The 24,610-nt window shown below is 34.7% G+C and overlaps 3 protein-coding genes across 3 annotated transcripts; 2 read left to right on the forward strand and 1 right to left on the reverse strand.

Annotated features, from left to right (window-relative positions):
* The first annotated feature begins 914 nt into the window (after positions 1 to 914).
* On the forward strand, positions 915 to 5,368 carry LOC128175753 (proline-rich transmembrane protein 1-like). The gene is made up of 4 exons (XM_052841591.1): positions 915 to 1,012; positions 2,998 to 3,092; positions 4,783 to 4,914; positions 5,049 to 5,368. The coding sequence occupies exons 1-4, from the start codon at positions 997 to 999 to the stop codon at positions 5,214 to 5,216; spliced, it is 411 nt and encodes a 136-aa protein (XP_052697551.1). The 5' UTR covers positions 915 to 996; the 3' UTR covers positions 5,217 to 5,368.
* Positions 5,369 to 5,505: 137 nt separating this feature from the next.
* Positions 5,506 to 19,319, reverse strand: LOC128175750 (uncharacterized). Its single transcript, XM_052841588.1, has 14 exons — positions 18,953 to 19,319; positions 17,683 to 17,822; positions 14,397 to 15,902; positions 11,337 to 11,385; positions 11,092 to 11,183; positions 10,573 to 10,696; positions 9,784 to 9,893; positions 9,394 to 9,498; positions 8,822 to 8,931; positions 8,429 to 8,621; positions 8,082 to 8,179; positions 7,641 to 7,795; positions 6,841 to 6,970; positions 5,506 to 6,421 (listed from the first exon to the last, which is right to left on the reverse strand). Exons 1-14 carry the CDS (start codon positions 19,123 to 19,125, stop codon positions 6,395 to 6,397), a joined length of 3,012 nt encoding a protein of 1,003 aa, XP_052697548.1. The 5' UTR covers positions 19,126 to 19,319; the 3' UTR covers positions 5,506 to 6,394.
* A 12-nt stretch (positions 19,320 to 19,331) lies between these two features.
* On the forward strand, positions 19,332 to 24,523 carry LOC128175751 (survival motor neuron protein 1-like). Its single transcript, XM_052841589.1, has 8 exons — positions 19,332 to 19,471; positions 19,788 to 19,868; positions 20,020 to 20,127; positions 20,487 to 20,687; positions 21,680 to 21,826; positions 21,962 to 22,027; positions 22,993 to 23,115; positions 23,768 to 24,523. Exons 1-8 carry the CDS (start codon positions 19,409 to 19,411, stop codon positions 23,825 to 23,827), a joined length of 849 nt encoding a protein of 282 aa, XP_052697549.1. The 5' UTR covers positions 19,332 to 19,408; the 3' UTR covers positions 23,828 to 24,523.
* The last annotated feature ends 87 nt before the right edge of the window (positions 24,524 to 24,610 follow it).

Below are 24,610 nucleotides of genomic sequence, written 5' to 3' on the forward strand. Positions count from 1 at the left end.
TAAGTTATTTTTCTATCAATTATGTCGACATGCAAGATAAAGATGTTGACATGCAAGATAGTTATGTCAACATGCAATATGACTATGTTGACATGCAAGAAAACTGCAATCAAATAAGAATTATACAAAATCTCAAATATCGCCAATATGAGACATCCAAGATGCTAGATACGCTACCTATCGATGTAAACATGCAACTTATTTATGTTAACATGCAACTGCTTTATGTCGACATGAAACTTATTTATGTCGACATGCATCTTAGTTATGTTAACATGAAAGATAAATATGTTGACATGCAACATATTTATGTCGATATGCAACTTAGTTATGTTGACATACAACTTATAAGTTGCATGTCAACATATTTATCTTGCATGTAAACATAACTAAGTTGCATGTCAACATATTTATCTCGCATGTCAACATACGTAAGTATCATGTTGACATAAATAAGTGGCATGTCGACATAAATAAGTTGCATGTCAGCATATTTATCTTGCATGTTAACATAAATAAGTTGCATGTCGACATAAAAAGGTAGAATCTAGCATCTTGGATGTCACAGGTGGGCGATATTTGAGATTTTATGAGATTTTGTATAATTCTTATCTGATTGCAATTGCAATGTCGACATATTTGATAGAAAAATAACTTGTACACAAGGGGCAGAGATATGCCACCATATTTTACACATTTTAAGCTGACTTAAATGTATTAAGTCTTTTTAATCTGCGGTTTTATATAGTTACTTACAACATAATGCTGATAATCAGACATTTTGCCAGTTTTTCTTAGGTGAAAAGGCTTCTATCTAGTTTTACATTAATTTTTTTTATCTGTATGATTTTTTATTTTTGTTGTTGATTCTAAAACATCACGATTACCTCACAATATTTATTCAAACAAGGTAGCTCGTGTATAAAAGAGTCGCGTTATCTGCAGACCCCCTCGTGACTTACTGTACCCATTATCTCAAACCCGAACAAATTCAATATGGACAACCAAGCTTGTACGTATAGATCTTACTAGAGTTTTTTCTTCAAATTAACCAGGTTTTGTGTTAATTGAAAATGACTGACTCTCTCTCTCTCTCTTTCTCTCTCTCTCTCTCTCTCCTCTCTCTCTCTCTCTCTCTCTCTCTCTCTCTCTCTGTAAGCACAAACGCTTGGGGTGTTTCCAATAATTTCTAGTTCGTGAACGCCGTATTTTTGTAAAAACAATATTTAGCTTTACTTATCAGATAGGCCTACAACAATCATTAATTTTAGGTAGGTTAGTAAGTAGATACGTAAATAAATCAAGTCAATCATCAAAATCTGATCTATTTTTTTTTTAGTCTTTTGCTTCAGCATGTAAAAAGATCATGTATGCGGTTTCCACTTTTTAAACAGATTTATGTGAAATTATGCATGTCATGAACAGTACGCACTATCTATTTGCCTGTCATTAAAAAGCCACCAGTTATATCAATACATATATGCATGATATTTTGTATTAATCTTTCATCTTATCTAATACATATATGCATGATATTTTGTATTAATCTTTCATCTTATCTAAAAAAAAATTCAAACAAAAAATGTGTCCGTCAATAAAGCAACCTACTGACTTCCCCCTTAGACTACGCTAGATAAAAATTGACATTCTTATCGCTTCGCTTGACTTTATTTTTGCAAGTTGTAACTTATAAGTTGTTGATTGATTTTATCACTCTCGACCGTATTTGATCACCTCATAATATTTGAAGATCTAATGATACATGTATTTGTAAAAATTTGTGCAATTGTACGAAAAAATATTTAAAACACTGATTAAACATTTTGGACTTTATATTACAAAACCGATTCGTAATATTTTCACAGACAATGACTGGAAAATGTAAATACATGACTTGTAAAATGATATTTAATTACGAAAGATTTTTCCTCTACTTTTTGAAGATTGGTTATGAACAATGAACACATTGTGGGGATTTTTAACACATTTTATTCTGTTTAAGTTATATTATTAATATGCTTCAGTAATTTGATGCAATAATTCGGTTATCTATAAGTAAACAAAAACACATCTGTCTTGATTATATAACATATAAGGAATTGCGCGCCAGATGTGTATCTTGCTTCCAGATCGACAACTGACATTTTTATTTTGGCATGTACATTAAAACTTTAAAAATAATAAAAGATGGTGTGAAAAACGGTCCAGTAAATCTCGGTTGACCTTTCATTGCATTACTGTATTATGCATGCCACGTGATGTACATTCCGGTAAACGTGTTCAACATGTTTATGACATTTTCCTTCATTTAATGCAACTTATGCTGAAACTGAGTAAATTAGATCTACATTTACATGTATATACCGGTATTAGTTGATGGCTAATTTTTTTTTTTCTAGATTTGGGTGATTTGTGAGAAAAACATTGATTTTGTCATGTGATATGTAAACGAGACATGCATATCGAATATTGTAATTTTAAAGGCAAATCCATATTCATTTTTATTAATTAAAAACAAACCGGGTTACAAACCAGCTATAACTTTGTGCTTTTGAAAGGTCTATTATCTAAAAACATCTATTATTCTGTAATCGTCAAACTAAAAAAAAAAGAGTCTTAACCCTGGAAAATAATGGTGTACATATTTTGTTTTGGAATTCAGCGTAAAAAAAGGGGCTACTGACAGTAAATAGTAGTGGGATCTTGTCCTCAAATCGTGACCATGCTCCTTTAAAGGACAAGATGAGTAGGTCATTTTAATGGCATTAAATGCAAATATGAAGTAAGGCCGATTATATGTTTCTCAGTGATGTCATCAAATCGTGTGCCACTATAAGCACTAATTCTCGTACATGTAGCTCAGAGGCCATTGTCACCAATACGGCAAAGACACAAAAATTTAAAAGAACCATATTACGGGTCATTTGCTCTTGATGCATGTAATTTACAATACACACATCAATTAATGTCCTGCTCGCCTTTTTTTTTTAATTTCAGACAAACACCCTTACGGCCAGAATGTACCACCCCCGGGGTATGCGCCTCAGTACCCACAGCAGATGCATCAAAGCTCGTCCAACGTGACTGTCGTAGTAAGTGCTCGTTCACAGAAAATCAGCTGTCAAAAATTATTGTTTACAAAGGAAAAAAACATGCACAAGAAAGGTTTACCATCAGTAAAACTCGCTATGACTACTTAATTCTTTCACTGAGAATTTTTTTTTAATTTTACATTAAATGATGATGAATCTCTATTACTCTGAGTCGGGTATTAGGAATCGTTTCAGGATTTTCAGTGGCAATAATTCAAGAACCGCATTATATTTTATCATTTTTAAGAATGACGGTGAAACTTGCGTGCATATCGAACATTACATCTGTATAATGCTAAAACTGTATCTTATTGTAATTTAAGTGTGTTCATGTGTGCATTTGCGGTGGCATATATATATAGGTACATACATTAGTACATACATTCACCTAATACAGAAAGGTTTACCATCAGTAAAACTCGCTATGACTACTTAATTCTTTCACTGAGAATTTTTTTTTAATTTTACATTAAATGATGATGAATCTCTATTACTCTGAGTCGGGTATTAGGAATCGTTTCAGGATTTTCAGTGGCAATAATTCAAGAACCGCATTATATTTTATCATTTTTAAGAATGACGGTGAAACTTGCGTGCATATCGAACATTACATCTGTATAATGCTAAAACTGTATCTTATTGTAATTTAAGTGTGTTCATGTGTGCATTTGCGGTGGCATATATATAGGTACATTGAAGCACTGTAAGCACGTGCTTACAATTTCATTTTCTGAATCTCAATTCATTTAATTTTTTTTTTCATTGCGAATCTCGACAACTTTTTGCTTTTGTGCGGTTAATTTTCCTGTAGCATTACGGATTGGTTCATAAACATGTAGTAAAATACTAATAATACACATTTTGAAATATTGACTGAGGCGTAAGATCAAAAATTTGGTCCATGTGGTACAAATTATTTTAAATAACAAATATTCATTTTATTACGATTAACTCATCAGCACTTTAATCCGCGTCAACTTGAAAATTAAAGAAGCGACTAACACTGAAGTATTTTCAAAGCATATATCCTCCAATTTTGGAGGGAAAAATCTAATCTTCTGTTGCCTAGATCTGTTAAGGGGGAAAGTAAATTGCCATAGTAATATAAGATTGCAAAACAGGTAATAAATACGTTTGCATGATATGGTATCCGTAAATTACAACTTCTATTCCATTGTTAAATAAACAATTGTACCAGGTATAAATTCGGCCTTAGAAATGCTGCAACAAGTAATTTTAAAAAAAATCAGTCGTGGTTGCCTTATTTAAAGGCTTTGATTTATTTTCTAGAGTCTTTGGTATCTATTGGTGTGTGTTTTGTATTGTTCGTTTTTCAATTTCTTTGATTTCTCTTTTTTTTTGTTCCTATATATTTCAATTTATGTAGACAAAAGAAAAAAAATGTATATCAAATAGAGATTTTTCTGTAAGTACGATTATAAAATCATGGCTGAGGTATTAAATCTTGTATATTGAAATAGATTAAATTTACTGTCGCCATAATTAAAAATGTGCTCAGCTTCTAAGTTCTCTTTCTTTTACAAAAAGTGTTATTTTTCAATTTTGAGTAATTACATGTAAAAGCATAAAGCATGCAGCAATGTCCACATTTTCAGTATATTGTCAAAAGACCACGAACAACTTGATAATGATAAAATTATACAGATTATTTTTTTTATTTTTTTGCTAGACGGCCGGTGGGTTTCAGCCAGCACCAGTTATCGTTACTCCCCCAGAGCGTGACTGGACGGTTCCCGCCGTTATGGTCACTCTGTGCTGCTTCTTCCCGACAGGAATCTGCGCCATCATTGCTGCTGTCAACGTAAGTGCTATCTTAGCCGAAATCAGAACACGCAAAAAATGTCACACAGAGGAAATTAATGATTTGATAGAAAGTACGTTAAAATTTGAAGTTAACCATGCTTCGTACTTTCTGATTGACGTTATATTTTACAGGCAAGGAGCCAGTTTCTCGCGGGTGACACTGAGGGGGCAAGGTCTAGTAACGCCTGGGCCAGGGGTCTGACCTTCGCCTCGATAGGGTTTGGAGTCGCGTGGATTGGCGTTGTCATAGCATTGTACATATGGGTGTGGTCCGTGGCGACGTCATTGAATGGCTATTAGATAGGGGAAGGAGCAGAGGTTACTCTGACAGAGGACCGATACATACGGAAATGTGGCGTCATAAAAAAATGTTCCATTATGTTTATGGATTTCGAAATAAAGAATAAATTTTTGTATTAATAAAAGTGAAATAATAAAGCATAAAAAACATTTTTATAGAGTATTTTTATTTTTGTAATTAAATGTTAGGTTACCTGCAGGTGACCTAACTTTTTTTTGGAGAGGGGGAGGGAGGGGGCTATCTGCACCAAGTTTTAAAAGTTTCATCATTCTTCTCCATAACTTCTTGGTCAATCTTGGCTAAATTTAGCAAGAAATATACAAAAGCGAGTGGAAATAAATTGCAAAATCCATGATTCTTGGCTTTAGGATTCTGTTGCTAGGACAGAAAACTGTTTAGATACCATACTCCAACTCTCCCTCCCCTTTTTTATAGCAACAAAAGTTCAACAGGCAAAATGCAACAATTAGCAGTGATTTTATTACATCAAATGAAATGTTTTTAACATATAACAGCTTTGGTCATATTAGAACAAAGAGGAAAATCAAAATCAGAAAATTATACATGTATAAAAAAAAAGCAATGAACTACATGTATAATTGTATTACAGAAAACAGGTATACAGAGGCTTCTATACAATGTTTGCATCTTATAATGCAGCATGTGTAACTGATGCATTTCCATGAACCACATAATAGCTAGGATATAAATAAGAAATGCCCACAGAATTAGATGAATTTTCATAAACTCTGCCTCTTACTTAAACATGCACATTGTTTCTTTTGATGGTTTTCTAACAAAAAATTTATCAAAACTCATAAATTAAAAAAAGGCTTCAAAAATAATTCATTCAAAAGAATTCTTACATCAGTACATAAATATTTTCTTCCCTCGCCAGATTTTCATATTTGATTTTTACGAGACACAAATGATTTTTACAATATTGTTTGACAACAAACTAATGAAATGATTAAACTTGACAATTTACTGAGAAAAAAAATTTAATTTCTGTTTCGTTCAGAAATAGCAGACACTACTCCAGTCTATGTGCATTACCTAGTACACTTAGCAAGATCATGCATGTCTGGTGAAAGTGTATGATATATCTATTGTCATTTTCAATAAAATTCTAATGCACTTGTTCGTAATTCCTTGCACACATTTCCATTTCTTTGCGTCAATAATAAGGTCTCCTTGGATTATTCTGGGGGGAAAAAAGACAGGTAAAAAAATAAGCATTATAACAAATACTGTGAAATCCTTATAATTCGTGGGGGCCAATTTTCGTGGATTGGTTAACTTTTACAGGTTCGTGGGGACGTAATTTCATGTATTCTTTTATACCAACATAAGGACAAATGGTTTTATAACACTAATTTATTAATTCATGGAGGATGTAAATTTGTGGATGAGAGGTACCCACGAATTCCATGAAAAATTGAGTCACGACGAAATTTTATGATTCCACAGTACATTTAGGTATTGATGGTGATTTTTATAAAAAGAAGAGAAAAAAAAAGAAAATGAAAGAAAGAACAGAAAAGGAAATGATCAAGGTCTATATAAACATGGAGAAACACTGATATACTGATTTATCAGAACAATATAACAAAGGAGACTCACCAATGGGTTTGGTCGGAATCGGTAAGCCAGCATCATTCTTTTTCTGTAAGCATCGAATTCATCATCATCCTTCTCCAGGGCTGCTGGCCGTTCCGTCCCCACTCCCCTACCCTCTACCGAAACAGAGCCCCTGAAACATGCCAAAACATTCATCATATATTTTTACTTTAATACTAGTATCTGTTCTTTCAATTTTCAATAATTTATTTCTTACTAGTAGACTATGAAAGCCTATTTTAAAACTGTTACGAGAGGTTTGAATAGCGAAACAAAATGTCAAAACACACTTTTTCGAAATTGTTTCTCTGTTAATACATTCAATCAAAGAAGAATAATATTTTACTGTACAAGAAATATAATTTCCACAATTTTAGGTAAAATTTGTTGCATTAGAGAACTTTTAAACCTAGCCTAAAGAGAAGTTAAGGTTCTTCGCTACCCTGTGACTTTTACTTTTAATGACAGCATGTCACAATATAGCGATTGTAAAACTGTTTATAATGCCAAATGTAGGTGTCTATATCTGTAGTGCAATGGGTATGGGGTCAGTCTATTAACCAACAGTCCCAAGTTAAATATAGCACGCACTTTTGTTTTAATGAAAACGACAGGTTTTTTTTAAAGTTACTTTTCCCTCCTAAAAATCAAATCTTTTTATTTCTCATTTTCAAGTTGAATGCATGCTAAATTTTTGTATCCACAAGGAATAGCTTGTATGCGAAAAAATTTTCAAAGGTGTGGAGGACCTTTAACAGTTCTGATGAAAATTGTTTGCTGCTTCTATGACATGTTAGACTTACTTGTTGACTGGGTTTTTAATTCCCTGACCCTCAGAGCCAAGCCCCTCTCCCTCTTTCCATCCCAGCTTCTGCAGCATCTGGTAGCCCAAGTTATCACATGTCAGCTTGAAATCTTTGTAGTCTGACAGATCTGGCTCCCTGCCTTCCTTCAATGCCTGTGGAACCATTTCAACAATTAAAAAGTTTCCAAGTATGATAAATATATTGAAGGTTTCAAAAGGTTTGATGTCTGCAAAGTACCTATGCAGAAGATGTATTTATATAAACATAGTAACAAAAGTTTTCAAAAATGCAAAAACAAAAAAAACCATTGGATTATATCATAATTCGAAAGTAATAAAAGATTCATCATAATACAAGTGTATAACCTGCACTAAAATGAAAACCAATGTCATAAATCTCAAGAAACCAGAAGAAAAGATTTCTGTAGGACTGGCTTACCCTGAATGTTTCCATGAATCGCTCCAGCTCATCAGGAGGAAGGAAGTCTCCAATGAAGTGCTTTCCTTTGTTTGCTTCTGTAAGGGCTTCTGCCCAGTCTGCCAAGAAAATGTAAACAATTCTCTGAGAATAGAAACCTTTACATTACCAAGTACTGTAATTCCTTTTTTCAAAAAACATAATGTAATTTAAATTCTCTTCAGATACTTGTACTTCAAATGCCTTAACTTTTGCAAAGGGCCTGCAGATGATAAACTCATCAAACTTAGACACAAAAACATCAAATCCACTTCAGTCATAGATATTTCACAACTGCATCATCTTAAGAGAGAAAACTTGCTCTTTACCTCTGGTGGCCTCCATTTCTGCAGTTCTATTCTTGTGTTCCCATGTCCCACCCTCTACGTCTTCATCCGAATCATACTCGTACTTATTGACTTTTTTAAATGAGGCAGCAGACATCGAGGCCATCTGTTCCTCCATCAGGGCGGCTTCCTCCACCTTCTTTTTGGCAAGGATCAACTCATACATCATGTTCATCTGTACAAAAATTGAAATTTTTTTTGCACATACAGATGATTGAGGATCAAATCAAATCTCAAACTCAGAATATTTTGCCAAAAGGCTTGACAGTTCATTTTTCCTATCAAAAACTTGCACTTGGCATAAATCATATTTCAAACAGCCTAATGCTACGCATTCAAGTTTCTAAACCACCACCAAACTTCACTTCTTTGTACCTCTTGCTGGTGGCGGATCTGTTTGATCTGGTCCTCGCTCAGAGTGTCACTGCCCACCATTTTTCGTGCAAAGTCTTGTAATGTAACCTGCGGTGGCCTGGACTGTACGACTGAGTAAAGAGTCCAAGCGAATCACAATCTTATCAACAAGGCATGATTGCAATAAACACAGACAAGCTCAGTTTTGATCTCAGTCTTACTTTAACTTGCAACTAAGATCAAAAGTACCGGTAAGTTGTTCTAAATTTTATGTACTCAGGGCTAGAAAACTCCTATGCAATCATTCAGTGTTTTGGAAAAAAAACTTATTTTTTAAATCAGAAACCAGAAGCCTGAGCTTATAATAAATCCATGCAAATATTATACTTGTGGTATAAAAGGCTTTGTAGTAGACAAATAATACCAATACATGTATAATACCCATTGGGTAGTTTTGATATGAATACTGGTAGCATACAAATACTTTAACTCAATGAAATGAACCAACAAGATATCATAGCAATTAAGTATAACGGCATGCTAACACCTATTGCTCCCCCCCCCCCAATGTTTTCGAAAGCATTTTAGTTTACCATGAGGTATGGCCACACCCACTGGAGGGACCTGTGGCTGGTCGTCCTGGGGACCCCACCTGCTCCTCTTCTTCCTTTTCATTTTTGATCCAGAAGCAGATTTACCTGTTCAAAAACAATCACATGTGATAGAATATCTTCTCGTAAAAAAAAAAGAATAACAATGTTCCATTTTTCTTCCATTAGGAATCTAAGCTACCTAAAATATATCTTTATGGTGTACTTGAATAAGCATACAATAATAAAGGAAAACGGTGATCAGGTGATTTAAAGTATGTTAACAGTACAAAGTGTGTCCTTTTTTGTTCTGATGTAAATTTGTGAGACTGTAAATCCTTTAATTACGTGAGACTGTAAATCCTTTAATTATGGTCGGACAAATTCACATACCATCCATTTCCTCTGAATCCGCTTCGTTGCCATCCACATTCCGTCCCCTCAGTTCAGCAACTTTATATTTGAAGTATCTGTGTGCATGACTAGCCTCATCATACAAAAACCTACAATAAAATAGAAAAAAATATATCAGACAGAGCTAAAGAGTACAAAGAATTCAAATAAGCTTTCACATATTTTTTCTTTCATGCAGAGCTGGGTTTTTTGGTACCAGTATCTGAACTTGCCAGTAGAGTTATGTGGGCTAGATTTTTTGAGGGGCAACCATAATACAAGTTTTTAAAGAATTTTTCTTTTTGCCAACCACAACGAATGTATATATCATGAACAAATTACTAATTCATGACATGAACTTAAAAGTCGCCATGGGCATGCACACTGAAAAAAAGAAGATATCTATGAGCCAAAGCTCTCCAGTGATACCCTAGCTCTGATGTGAATACTCAAAATAAGCAAAGTCGACATTTAACAGAAAGTTGACATGGCATTTGTTCAATAATAAATCCCACCATATGGCATGCCTATACAAAGGGCGTGTTAAAATTTCATTTGCGTTAAATAGTTACCAAGATAATTGCGAAACAATATGAGACAAGAAACTTGCTATGGACAGACAGACAGAGACATACAATGGTATAATATGATATCCCCTTCTCCTTTGAAGCGGGGATATAATTAATTTATCTCTATTGAAAGAGCATTTGATGTACAGATTATAATAAACACTTTGTATTGGACATTCTACAAAAAATCAAAATAACCAAAAGTGGCAAATGTACTCACCAGAAAACCGGGTTGTCTTTGTAGTCTTCAAGGGCCTGGAATTCTTTGTCAGGAGAGCACTGGGCAAAGAAGGCTGCCATCTGTTCCGCCAGTATCACTGTGTCGGGGTCCTCTGGGGGAGAAACTAGAAGCAGCCTATCAGTATCGAAAGCTCCCGGGGCCAACAGGCTTGATCTGACCAAAATTTGACAACTAACTTGAGAGCTTTTTAACCCTAATTTCTAAAATTTGCTCCCAAATGAGTGCTCCCTTTGGACATTAAACATCATCCTGGGGATAATGGGGCATAACATGGGGATGAATGCCCAAATATCCATCTTAATTATCTTTCATATTAAAAATCAATGTCATGAATTTCCGTCCATTGACCCTGAGATTTGAAAGAAAATCATTTTTTCAATGTTTTTTTCCTCCTTTTTAGAAATGACTGTTCTGATAAGGTACCAAGTGGCTGTAAACTCGGCTATGGTTGTGCCAGCCCTTTCATTACGTAATGTACTCAAACCCACTTCCACTTACCTGGTTTTAAATCTTCTTCATTGTCATCAAACACAGATGGCCTCTTCCTGTCAAACCTGCTACCACTTCCTCTCATTTGCATGGCCACCATTCTGCAATCAAATATGGTATGAACAAGTGAAAAAAGATAAAGTCGGAAACTGTTAGAATATTCTTCGTATCTCAACAAAAGGTGTGATTGATATTACATGTAGCATAAACTCAGGTAGTTGTAAATAATCATAATTTTTTTCTCAAAAACTTACGATTTTTGGTCTCTCTCTTGCTTGATGTCATCGTCAGGGGCAACTTTAACTGAAACAAAGAAGTAAATCAGTTTCGATATTCAATACAGGTATGTGTGCATAAGTATAATTAGGTCTTTCCACCTTTCAGGTGAAAGACCTTTTGTATTTCTTATGTTTTTTATTTTTTTTTCTTCTCTTTTTTTCCAGGGACAGCTTTTTTGTTTCAAGAGATATTGAAATAGTTTTTCTTTATGTTATTGAGCATTAAAAGTCATGGTACCAAATGACCCTTTGCTTGATACCTCCCAGGACTTACAAAGTTATTGCCCTTGTGTAAAAAAAGCTTGTTATTGCTACTCCTCTGAAACCATTAGAGATGGATACTTGAAACTTTTACCAATGTCTTCATAACACTTAGAAGGTTCTTCAATCTAATCATACCGAAAGGATCTGAGCCCTCCTTCTATCAGTTATAGCCCCTGAAAGTTTTTAAATTTCTATAAAATCATTTCCAACTTTTTTATTATTTGTCATAGAGATCTCGGACCAATTGGGATGGAAGCGTCTACCTTGACCAAACAAAATGACATAATGGTCAAAGGTCAAGGTCATTAAGAAATCCGTTAATTAATGAGTTTTTGGATCTCTTTTGTTTAGGGTGGTAGAGAAAAACTTTTTCATGGATATAGTAGGACATCTTAAGACATTTTGAAATGTAGCCCCTTGGCTCCTACCCTCAAATAATTACAGAGTTATTGCCCCTATTGTATGAAAAGCTTGTTATCGCTACTCCTCATAAGAGATAGAAACTTGGAACTTTTACCAATGTCTTCAGTACACTTAGAGGGTTCTTCAATCTATTCATACTGAAAGGATCTGAGCCGCCCTTATAGTAGTTATAGCCCCTGAAAGTATTTACATTTCTATAAAATCACTTTCAACTTTTTTATTACTTATCATAGAGACTTCGCACTACTTGGGATGGAAGCGTCTACCTTGGTCAAACAAAATGACATAAAGGTCAAAGGTCAAGGTCATTTGGAAATATATTTTTTAATGAGTTTATAGATATCTTATGTTTAGGATGGTAGAGAAAAACTTTTTCATGGATGTAGTAGGACATCTTAAGACATTTCAAAATATAACCCTTTGCCCCTTACCATGTAACAAGTATAGAGTTATTGCCCCTATTGTACAAAATGCTTGTTATCGCTACTCCTCATTAACCGTTAGAGATAGAGACTTAAAACCTTTACTAATGTATTCAGTACACTTAAACGCTTCTTCAATCTATTCATACCGACAGGGTCCAAAGTCCCTTTCTAGCAGTTATTGCCTCTGAAAGTTTCGACATTCAATAAAAAACACAAATAACTTTTGAATCAAAAATCATAGATACATCGGACCACTTGGTATTGAAGTGTCTACCTTGTCAGATCAAAATGACATAAAGGTCAAAGGTCAAGGAATAAAAAATTGCAATCTTAATTGTTTAACACTTTATTATGAAGTAACACAGAAAAAATACTTTATTCTATTAAAGCAATCCTATTTTAAACATAAACAACAATGAGGTGGGAAGACCTCTAATTGTTCGAGAACAATTAGTCTATTTTTCTCTATTTTCCAAGGGACAGCTTTTTTATTATTTGGCATATTAAACAATTTTTTCTTTATGTTATTGGCCATTAAAAGTTATGGTACCAAATGACCCTTTGCGTGATAACTCCCAAAACTTACAAAGTTATTGCCCTTCTGTACGAAAAGGTTGTTATCGCTACTCCTCTGAAACCATAAGAGATAGAAACTTGGAACTTTAACCAATGTCTTCAGTACACTTAGAGGGTTCTTCAATCTATTCATACCGAAAGGATCTGAGCCCCCCTTCTAGTAGTTACTGCCCCTGAAAGTATTTACATTTTTATATAAAAAAATTATTTTTTTTTTTATTATTTGTCATAGAGACTTTGGACCACTTGGGATGGAAGCGTCTATCTTGGCCGAACAAAATGACATAAAGGTCAAAGGTCAAGGTCATCTGGAAATCTCTCTTAATTAATGAGTATTTAGATCTCTTTTGTTTAGTGTAGTCAAGAAAAACTTTTTCATGGATGAAATAGGACATCTTAAGACATTTTAAAATATATCCCCTTGGCTCCTTCTTTTAAATAGTTACAGAGTTATTGCCCATTTTGCACGAAAAGCTTGTTATCGCTACTCCTCTGAAACCATTAGAGATAGATACTTGGAACTTTTACCAATGTCTTCAGAACACTTAGAGGGTTCTTCAATCTATTCATACTGAAAGGATCTGAGCCGCCCTTATAGTACTTCTTGCCTCTGAAAGTATTTACATTTCTATAAAATCACTTCCAACTTTTTTACTACCTATCATAGAGACTTTGGACCACTTGGGATGGAAGCGTCTATCTTGGCCGAACAAAATGACATAAAGGTCAAAGGTCAATGTCATTTGGAAATCTCTTAATTAATGAGTTTATAGATATCTTATGTTTAGGATGGTAGAGAAAAACTTTTTCATGGATGTAGTAGGACATCTTAAGACATTTCAAAATATAACCCTTTGCCCCTTACCATGTAACAAGTATAGAGTTATTACCCCTATTGTACAAAATGCTTGTTATCGCTACTCCTCATTAACCGTTAGAGATAGAGACTTAAAACTTTTACTAATGTATTCAGTACACCTAGACGCTTCTTCAATCTATTCATACCGACAGGGTCCAAAGTCCCTTTCTAGCAGTTCGAAAGTTTCGAACATTCAATAAAAAACACAAATAACTTTTGAATCAATAATCATAGATACATAGGACCACTTGGTATTGAAGCATCTAAATTGTCAGATGAAAATGACATAAAGGTCAAAGGTCAAGGTCAAGCAATAAAAAATTGCAAACTTTTTTTATGAAGTAACGCAGAAAAAATACTTTATTCTATTGAAGCAAATCTTATTTCAAACATAAAAAACAATGAGGTGGAAAGACCTCTAATTGTTGGAGAACAATTAGTCTACCAGTTCTGTTTTATGTTGCCACCTGAAACAGTGTTGGTAAATACCTGGTGAATCTTCTTCTGTTGGCATGGATGGATCATAGTCTGATGAGGAAGGTTCCTTTTTTATTTCGATCTTTTCTTTTTTGATGACCACTGGTCCATATTCTCCATATACAACCTCGGTATTCTCTCCCCTCTGGACTTGAGGATGTGGCAACAGTGATCCTGACTGTTGTGGGGGCATTCCAAATATTGTGTTTGGCTGTGTCATTTGGGGAGGAGGGATCCTAGGAGGCATTCCAAATGCAGCCGACGACTGGGGAGGCATAATTTGCGGCTGCCCAGGGAAGTTTCCAGGTGGGGGAGGGGGCCCTTGAGGGGCACCTGGATGAGGAGGTTGGCCAGGATTTCCAAAATTTGCCATTCCTGGAGGTGGGGGTGGTCCTCCAAAAGAAGTAGGTGGAGCAGGTGGCCTGCTTGGTACTTGTGAATTAGGCATGCTGCCAAATGGTCCAGAATTCATTTGTGGTTGCTGGTTTGGGGGCTGACCAAATGGTGCTACTTGAGGAGGGGGTGGAGGTCCTCCATAACTGGAAACTGGGGGCCGAACTTGTGGGAAGTTGCCAGGATTTTGATGAGGGGGAGGCTGTTGATTAAATCCACCAAATTGAGCTGGTGGGGAATTGGAGGGTGGGGGTCCATTGAAATTACCCTGTGGGTGTGGAGGATTTAGCGGAGCAAAAGATCCTGGAGCAGGAGGTCTTTGAGACTGTGGGGGAGGTGGAGGGGCACCAAAAGAATTTGGTGGTCCAAAGGGAGGAGCCTGAGAAATAGGAGGCATGGAAGGTTGCCCCTGAGGAAACATTCCAGGATTTGGCCCTGGGGGAGGGGGTCCTCCAAATCTAGTTTGCTGAGCTGGAGGTGCATTTGGATGGGGATGCATAAAAGGAGGATTTTCCTGCAAGACAGGAGCTTGAGAGAAGGCCACAGACTGTGGTGGCAGGCTCACATTCGGCAGAGTCTGTTGGGGATTTGGGGGAAAATTAGGATTCTGCACACTCGGAGGCATCTGTGAGGATGGAGGCCCACCAGGATGAATCTGTTGAGGTGGAGGCCTAGCTGGAGCCTGTTGTGGTCCTGCATGAAATTGTGGAGGGCCAGGAGGCTGCTGTTGCTGCTTGGGAGAGGGAGGCTGGAGAGACTGCTGAGGTGGGGGCCTCGGAGCTACTTGTGGCTGCTGAGGAGCAGGACCTCTTGTTTGAGGAGCTTGGGTCCTCGCTGGTCCAGATGGAAACATCCTTTGACTGTTTGCTGGGGATTGGCTTACAGATGAGGAACTATTTTGCCTTGAAAACCCAGACTTATTTTCAGGGTCCTTTGATGATTTATCATCACTTTCTCTGGAAGGGTTGTACACTTTAGCTTCTGGTCTAGTAAGAGTTTGTACTGTTTGAGGATCTTTTTTGAGATCTTTGATATTCATAGGCTTGCTGTCAGAATTGTTGTCCTTCTCAGTTTTCTTCTCACTTTTATCTGAACCAGAGCTTGATTTTCCAGCTGCTGCAGCAGCTGTAATATAAACAGATTCATTCTTCTAATGTTGTTATTTTAAAAAAATATCAATATACCTTATATCAGGTTTATTCTGTGTCATGTTTTTTCCACAAATTATAACTTAAAATAGTATATAAAAAGAGGTATAGTGCCTTTTCCCATTATTTCGCCTACACCTGTGTTTGGACAGAAAGTACCTGTTACTAAAATACCTTTGATCAGGTACCTAGCTGTCGCAATATGATTTTTGAAACCTGGATATGCTGTTCTGATTTTATAATGGTGTCTGTAACAACTGATTTGTCATAAATTCGGGAAACTCTGTGTATAACAGTAGTTGATATTCTGAACCGTGATAAGTTCAAGCAAAGTGCAATGGATCTAAGTGTGAATATAGTACATGTACAGTGTTAATGAAGAGAACTGTTAATGCTGGGTGTACTCATACTCAGACTGAATTAAACAAGATAATTTTTAAAAAAAGAAGATTAGATGCGTATAACTTAATCTCTCTATTCTGTTCATGTTTCAATTTAAGTGAAAAAAATTGCTACTTAGTGAATTCGATCCAGCGACCACAAAATCAAAAAGACCTCCGTGTTACCACTTGGCCACGCATCTAACATTTTCAACAGATGCATTTTATATATATATATGGCTATAAACATGATCATTGTATTAGAAAAGACTCTCATTAAAATACTTGTCTAATTTTCAGTATGAATACCAATTTAAACCAAAACTAATTCAATGTAAACGTGTACTACAATACCTGTAGAACATAATTTTAATCGGATGTCTTTGGTTTAGAGTGGTTCAAATAGTCAAATGAAATATCCAATTATCATCATATACTAACTACTTTCCTATATATCCCTAACAAAACCTGAATATCTTTAATAAATGATGTAGTGTAAGATAATTAAGACTCTTAGAGCATGGTGATTGTGTAATTTGCATATCTTTGAATATATTTAAACTAAATATTGTTTAATACATGTATTGAAAATGTCTGATGTTTGCAAAAGGCTATATCTGAGGCCAAATCGTATATTAAGTGCGCGATGCCTCTGTATGCGAATCAAATTTTCACTATTTCAAAGTCAAAGTGAAAAATAATTCATGAAAGATTGTTTTTACCTGTGAATTGAGGAAAAAAATATCTACATTTTGACTCTTAAATTTTAATAAAAATTTCAAACGATAAAACAATTTACATGATTTCTGTAATGTGAAATAATAACTGATAATTATTTTCAGAGATACAATCATAGATCAAAAAATCATGTAAATCTACATATACTTGTAGCACAGGTATAATTAAACAACAGTTAATGCAAGGAACGTGACCAAATTTAATTAACTTGTTAATGGATTATCTAATAAACAATGAAGACCTGTTAGCTGAACATAGTCTACTGTAATTTTGCTTACCTCTTTGTTTTATAGGCAAAGAGATAACTCTATTACGAGACCAAAACTTTGTATTTAATATACGCTGATTTATTTTTCGTGTGTCGGAAATCGACGTGAACAAAGCAGAAATTGGATACACGCAGAAGAAGTTATTGGGTTTTAATCTGATTTTCACCTTTCAGTATTCCTCACTGTCTTAGCATTTCATTTTTTGAAACTTAAATATTTTTTACCACAAAATGCTTATTACATCTCGAAAATTTATTATCATTTAAATACATATTATATATGTTGCAAAACAAGATAAAAAAACCTTCAAAATGATTTTTAAGTTCAATTTCAGAACAAAATTATTGTTGTAAAGTGCATCTATTTTCACCTTGCATTGCTAAAAACCTATCCATGAAACTGCCATCATTGGAGAAAAACTCTGGACTGGGGGTTGCTTTCTCTTTTTCAGCTTCTTTAGCAGCCTTTGGTTTTTTCATCCATGAAGGTAATCCTGCTTTCTTTACAACCCTACAAAATTGATTATCAGAAGTGAAGAATTCTAATGAGGATCTGCAAATGAATTTAACATATTTCTCTTTTTGAAGACATGAGCATGTCTAAGAAAATGTCTGTTGCAATTACAGCGACATTCTAACAAAAGCTTATTGTTTTGGTATTGAATATTTCTAAAGATTGTGTTAGGAAATTAGGTTAATCTTTCGAAAAGTTTGTACATATTTTGTGCAATAAATTTCAAGATTGTAAGATGTGAAGAACTATAGCTCTACATCATTATTTAATGCTCAACGCCAAATTTCACTTATAGAACCATTTTAACAAGTCCTTGGACTTTCGGTTGAACGTAGCTATCTTTTATCTTGGGTCAAAACAAGTTAAAAATGACGCATTTTCAAGCGAAAATGCACCGATTGCGTAGTCTTAGCTCAAAAGCCAGACAAATCTTGTTGATTTCAAAGAGCCATGGCTGAGTGGCCAGCAATGAAATGGTCAGACGTACGTCACATTGCTGTTTGACACAACTAACCAAAGTCCAAGCTCTTGTTAAAATAGTTCTAAGTGATAGAGCTACATATTATTTAATAGGATGCATACCATTACAATCTTTTTTGGAATGCTCAATTCTTTTTCATTCACATATTTTTAAGTGCAAAATGTATTAATTATAAACATATTTATACTATAAACAAACTTTTATACAACCCCGGTAAATTTTAGCGAGGCTTGTGAGAGCCTTGTTGCCGCAAACAGTTTTTGTTGCTATTAAGTCTTTTAATGCCTCTGGTATATTAATATTGAGATCGTTTACATCATGTTCGCAAAAATAGATATGACCAGAAATTAGTTCTTGAAAATCATTCATAATCAAACATTGTTACCGATGTAATCAATGTTACTGGTTACAAATAGAGAGGGGTAAAAGTCAGGACTAATTTCTGGCCATATATGTTGCAAAAAGTAGCCCTGAACCAGATTATCAGTATATCTGATATCATGATATAAAATCATTGTGAATTAAAGTCTATTCACAGTAAATCTGACATTTACTCAACATTCGATTTCTTACCTGAATATCACACTAATATAAATTCACTCAACAATGACATAACAATACAATTCTTCATAGATACTGCACATACGTGGAACTTTTGGGTATGTCAGGTTGTGGGGGGTGCGCCTGCAGTTTTTCCATAATCAGTTTCTTCTTTTCCTCTATCAATCGCTCTTGCTGGGTCATCTGCTCCATCTTGTCCTTGTAAGTTGTGTTGCTTCCACTCCATGATGGGTCGTTTGCCGGCCGTTTCTTTGACATGACTTCTGTTCTCTGATTCGCGGTAGATCTTAGTTGTCCAATATAAAAACAAGTTTATCTATGCAGACACCATTTTATCAAATTGAATAACTGTTTAGAGTTACTTGGTAAACACAATTATTGAAGAAGTAGGGTAGTGAGTACGGTAGTCTCTACCTACTGAGCGTGGTCAATAGTTTTTATAAACCTCCTTTTACAAAAGATTTCCAAAGCCTGCAATCCCGAAACCCCAAATTTGATTGGATCTCACAAAACGTTGATCCAATGAAAAGACCTCTTTTAAATGTATTTCGGTAGTATCTCTAATATGGCTGCCTCTGGTACATTGCTTTTTCAACGCGGAGGGGTAAGAGAAATGACAGAAACTAAACATAAATTTGACAGCAGTTGGACGTCTATACTATTTTTTTTTACGTAACGTTTAATATTTTTTAGTTTATACAGAATGCATATGACTTTTAAAAAGACTTTTAAATGTATTACAAATGCATCGTTGCTCCAACGTTTTGGAGATTTTTGTTTAATATTAAATTATGATTTAACTTGATAATGATTTGTGTCTGTCTTGATTTCAAAAAGTTCAAAATTGCACATGTTACAGAGAATCAGATATTGATAAAAATGTGTTTTAAAGTATATGTGTTGCTTTTTCTTTTTTACAGCATGGAAGTGACAGTGAAAATGATCTCTGGGATGATACAGCTCTGATAAAGGCATATGACAATGCAATCAGTCTAGTCAAGGTGAGATTCATTACATATTGACATAGGCTTTTGAATTGTATGTGATTTTGACCTATATAAACATTAAGAAAAAATCTGAAAAAAATGTTAACTTTTAAATATCAAACTTAATTGTTGTTCAACTAAGATCTTGTATTTTTTTTCCCATAAGGCTCAAATTAAAAAAGATCAGGGATTAACAGATGAAGAGAAACCAGAAACTACTGATAAAAAACGTAAGAGTGGAAAGAGGAAAAAAAGGCATCGGAAAAAGAAACAGGTGAATAGCCATGACACTCCAGTCACAGTGTGTAAAAGTTCATGCTTGAATTATCAATTAAAATACTCATGTTGTTGGTTTGATAACCTTACACAGGTAAAAACATATTCTGTTAATTATTCTTACTCCTAAAAAAAATTTTTTGGTTATGATTTGGAATATAACTCTATATGATTACCCGATAATTTACCAAACCAAAAAGACAAAAATATGAATAATTATCACCTATATTGCAAAACAATTCAGTTTTCTTAGAAAGATTTCATATCAATACAGTATGTAATTGAATAGGTTCATAAGAGCGGATGTAATTGCATTGCTCTGTTTTAAAATGAGTTCCTTAATTTTTCTGTATGAAGTGGAAGCAAGGGGACCAATGTCGAGCGGTTTTCTCTGAGGACGGTTTGGTGTATGATGCAGAGATACTTTCTGTGGATCTGCAGGCAGGAACGTGTGTTGTGAGGTATCGGGGCTATGGGAATGAAGAGGAGCAGATACTGGATAACTTAAAACATGCCCCTGGTCGAAGATCCCGTCCACAGAAACTGTCTGATCCAGAGGTATTGTAATAGAATATTGCTGGGATTTTATTTCCTAGTCTGTTATAATTGGTTTCATTTGAATGTCATTTCTTGTGCCCTCTCAAATCTTCTCTCTCCCACTTGAAGTTTCTCAAAAACTAATTAATATATGAAGAATTGATTTAGAGATATGTGTATAATAATTATAAAACAAATTGATCTGCACTCTTTAAACCAGGGTTGGCAAAAAATTGGAAAATATTCCTATTTCCCAGGTGAATTGGAAATACTTGTATTTACTAGGAATTATTGGTATTTCCTAGGTAATAAAGTACAACTACAAATAACATACTTCATACTTTTAATCATATCTATTGGGATGTAGACAGTAGGATACCTTGTTAGCTATGGCATTTAATAGTAATTATCTTTGATTTAAACAAGTTTATACTAGCCAGCAATACATTTGGCATCTACTTATGAATAATTGAAACATGGTTCATTTATATACCATGGTATACACTGTTGTAATTTGTTTTAAGAGTAAGTCCCAGGACGAAAAAATACCCCCCCCCCCCCCCCCCCAAAAAAAAAACCCACCATATTTACCATACCACTGGTAATTTCAAGCACTGGTATTTCCCAGCCAACCCCGCTCTAATCTATTTCTAAACAATATAAATATTAAGAAATGTATTATGATGAAATTTTGCTTGATGGTATTTAAAAATTAGGTTAAATAATGTAAATTCCTCATTAAACGCGAGGAATTAATATCCACGTAAAACCACAAGAGGCATCTCACAAATTTTAAAATCGTCTTTAATTTTTTGGACAGATGTAAACTATTTGGAACTATGATAAAAATTCACGATTATATATTCTCGCGATTTGATGCAGAACTATTGAATTGTGGAATTAAGTACTCGCATAAACAAGGAATTACAGTACATGATCATAGCCACCAGTGTTTGTGATCTCAAAATGACCTTGCTGTAATTCCTTGTTAATTAAAATATGCCTTATTTCAGGGAGGGAGTTTGGCAGACAGCATGGACTGGTGTGGTCAAAGGTCAGACACTTCCAGCCACCCTGCAGGGTCCACTCACAACAGGCACACACCTAACCAGAGGGGAGGGTTTTCCTGGCCTGGTGGGCCTCCAATGCAAGGATTTCCGGTGAGTTTGTTTCATCTGCTGTTGGATTTCCAAACACACAAGTATTTGATCGTTGTCTCTTAGCTTGACTGGATTCAATTTTATTGCATTGATATTGAGAAGAATCAAGATGGTTTCATTTTTTTTTTATTTCAGTCACAGTTTTCATTCCCTGGAGTGCCATCATTTCCTAATTTTACTGGTCCATTACCACATTCAAGTGTAAGTATATATTTATTCAGTACAGTAATGATTAGACCCAACCAAACAGAAGGTAAACCCCATGTAAACTCTGGGTTTACTTTTGGGGCTTACCCTGGGTTTACTAGAATGGTCCCAGAGTAAACCCCGATTGGAATACACCCCGAAAGCAGTCGCTACAGTACATGCATGTTTGGAATATACAAGGGGCAGGGAATACAGGCAGTAAGATAGTAAGACGGGTCTTCTTTACACTTCAGTGTGTACAGTAGACCCCAAAATTAAACCCCAAGTAAACCCTGAATGGACCCAAAGTAAACCCCAAGTGGACGCAACATTTATAAAAGCAGACCCATAGTAAACCCCAAGTAAACTTTGAAAGTAAACCTGGGGTTTAGTTGGGATCTGCTCTGGTGTTAAGTTGGGTGTAATCGGTATGGTATGTAATTAATGGCATTATAATACTCATTATATATACCGGTACATGTACTAAGCTTGTAATGAATAGTTATTGTAATCTGTTAGAATAAAATTTTAGAAATTAAAGCACAATTATATTTTATATTTGATTAAATGTTAATGTATCATAGTAGATTTGACATTTAATTCATGTTATGAAGGAGTGTGAAATGGAATGAAAAGATCTGCCCGAATGGATAGTGAATCAGTTCACCGATTTCAGACCAGATATTGATGCTAGCTCAGACAAGAGCAATCAGTATATAGGGCTAAACTTTGTGTTTAAAATGAGAGTGATCGTAAGGTTTTATATGAGATGTTGTAAGACCTACTATAAGCAAATTATATCAAGCATTACAAATGTGAGCATTGCAGAACTGTACATGTATTCATGACATTTAGTTAAAAATTGCAAACTTGTAATACACAGCCAAATGTAATAAGTTAACAGTATTTCAAAGAAATTGCATATAGACTTGACATTCATCAATGAATAGAATTAATTGATAAGTGATTTCAATTTTCAGAGTATCCCCTTTGTGCCACCACCTCCACCTCCAATAGAAGATGGTATAGATGGTGACAATGAGGCCATGTGTTCTATGTTGATGGCCTGGTACATGAGTGGGTACCACACGGGATACTATCAGGTACAGTTTACAATCAGTTCTCGAATGTGCACATACAAAATGTGTTTATATAAGGAATAAGGAATCATTCTTTGAGTATTATGAGGTGATAATTTTGGTCGGGGCGTGATCAAATCCAATAAAGCCCGGAGGGCTTTATGATAGATTTGATCACGCCCCGACCAAAATTATCACCTCATAATATTCAAAGAATGATTCCTTATTACTTATATTTATATAATTTTAAACCATCGTATGACTAAATATTTAAATATAAATAAGCAAACCCTGCTGGCGCCTCAATTTGGCGTCATTTGTATTATGGGTTTTATAGTACAAAATCGATACGTAGTGTTATCACAGGCAAAGACACTGGAAAATGTAAATATGAACATTTCAACATTCAAGTACTAGTACATGTATATACATGCAGTCTCAGATTTTGTGTGCTATAGAATTGGGGAGGCTGTTTTATTTACAGGAAATGGAAACATATTTTGTAATCAAATCAAATGGAATGGGCTACAAAGATTTAAAACTAAATTAAAAGACACTTTATACTTACATTACCATACTAGGTAAAACAGCACAATTGATGATATTTTTATGAGAATTTATGCAAACGAATTGATTTACGCTTTTGAACTTGAAGCCCAAATTTCTGTTATTTCAGGGATTAAAACAAGGAAGACAGCAAGGAGGGACATCACCCCACCCAGATTCATTCAGATAACTACTCAGTGCATAGGAAATGTGTCCATTGACAATTAGACATGTAGATAGATACAACATTGAGAGCTATGTGCTCAGTTTGTTCAGCGAATGAACAAAAAAGTTGCTTCTCTGTCAGTAATGACATTATTACTGCTATGTGTTGCCATGTTTCCATTTTTTGGGGGGTCATAAATATTACATACTGTAAAAGTGGTTATTTTATGCTGGTGGTTTAGTACTAGTACATGTTTTCTATGGTTTTCCATGTGCAGGTATTTAATACATGGATATGTGATTTACCACACTAGGGTATTGATTTTTTTAACCATACGCATGAGAGTAATTTACCCAGTGTTTATCTTTGTGCCTAACTAGTGTAATTTTCTCCCTCACATAAATAACCACTTTTCAGTACATAATTTTATTTCGAAATGATCAAGATTCCTGAATTTACTTTAAGTAATTTACTAAATGTCTGTCAACAGATATCTGCATCGATCAAACATCGCTACCAAATAACTCTCAAGTAAAATTACTTGGAGTCAATTTCTTGTAAGAAAATTTGATATTTTAAATTTAGCCAGAACTGGTTTCAGTGTAAATTAATCGTAAGATTTATTTTTGCAATTTGAAACATTTATCTGTATTACTTGACTTGAAAAGTAAATCCACAAAGTGGTAATTTTTTGTACAAAATAAATAATTCCAAATTTTATTCAATGTTTTTGTTTATCACAAATGTTAATCCAAAAAAGAAAGAGAGTACCGTTTAGTTTATCATCCCTTAAAAAGCCACACAACT

Source organism: Crassostrea angulata, chromosome 3 (assembly GCF_025612915.1).
Source record: "Crassostrea angulata isolate pt1a10 chromosome 3, ASM2561291v2, whole genome shotgun sequence".
Lineage (NCBI taxonomy): Eukaryota > Metazoa > Mollusca > Bivalvia > Ostreida > Ostreidae > Magallana > Magallana angulata.

Excerpts from the sequence above, each read along its gene's own strand:
- LOC128175753 (XM_052841591.1), top strand. Across the intron at positions 3,093-4,782 it reads CGTCCAACGTGACTGTCGTA|ACGGCCGGTGGGTTTCAGCC; the intron begins GTAAGTGCTCGT and ends TTTTTTTGCTAG. Across the intron at positions 4,915-5,048 it reads CCATCATTGCTGCTGTCAAC|GCAAGGAGCCAGTTTCTCGC; the intron begins GTAAGTGCTATC and ends TATATTTTACAG.
- LOC128175750 (XM_052841588.1), bottom strand. The coding sequence starts at position 19,125 with ATGTCAAAGAAACGGCCGGCAAACGACCCATCATGGAGTGGAAGCAAC. Across the intron at positions 9,894-10,572 it reads AAAGACAACCCGGTTTTCTG|GTTTTTGTATGATGAGGCTA; the intron begins GTGAGTACATTT and ends ATTTTATTGTAG. Across the intron at positions 8,180-8,428 it reads AGAAATGGAGGCCACCAGAG|ACTGGGCAGAAGCCCTTACA; the intron begins GTAAAGAGCAAG and ends TTTTCTTGGCAG.
- LOC128175751 (XM_052841589.1), top strand. The coding sequence starts at position 19,409 with ATGTATTTCGGTAGTATCTCTAATATGGCTGCCTCTGGTACATTGCTT. Across the intron at positions 19,472-19,787 it reads TGCTTTTTCAACGCGGAGGG|CATGGAAGTGACAGTGAAAA; the intron begins GTAAGAGAAATG and ends TCTTTTTTACAG. Across the intron at positions 20,128-20,486 it reads GGCATCGGAAAAAGAAACAG|TGGAAGCAAGGGGACCAATG; the intron begins GTGAATAGCCAT and ends TTCTGTATGAAG.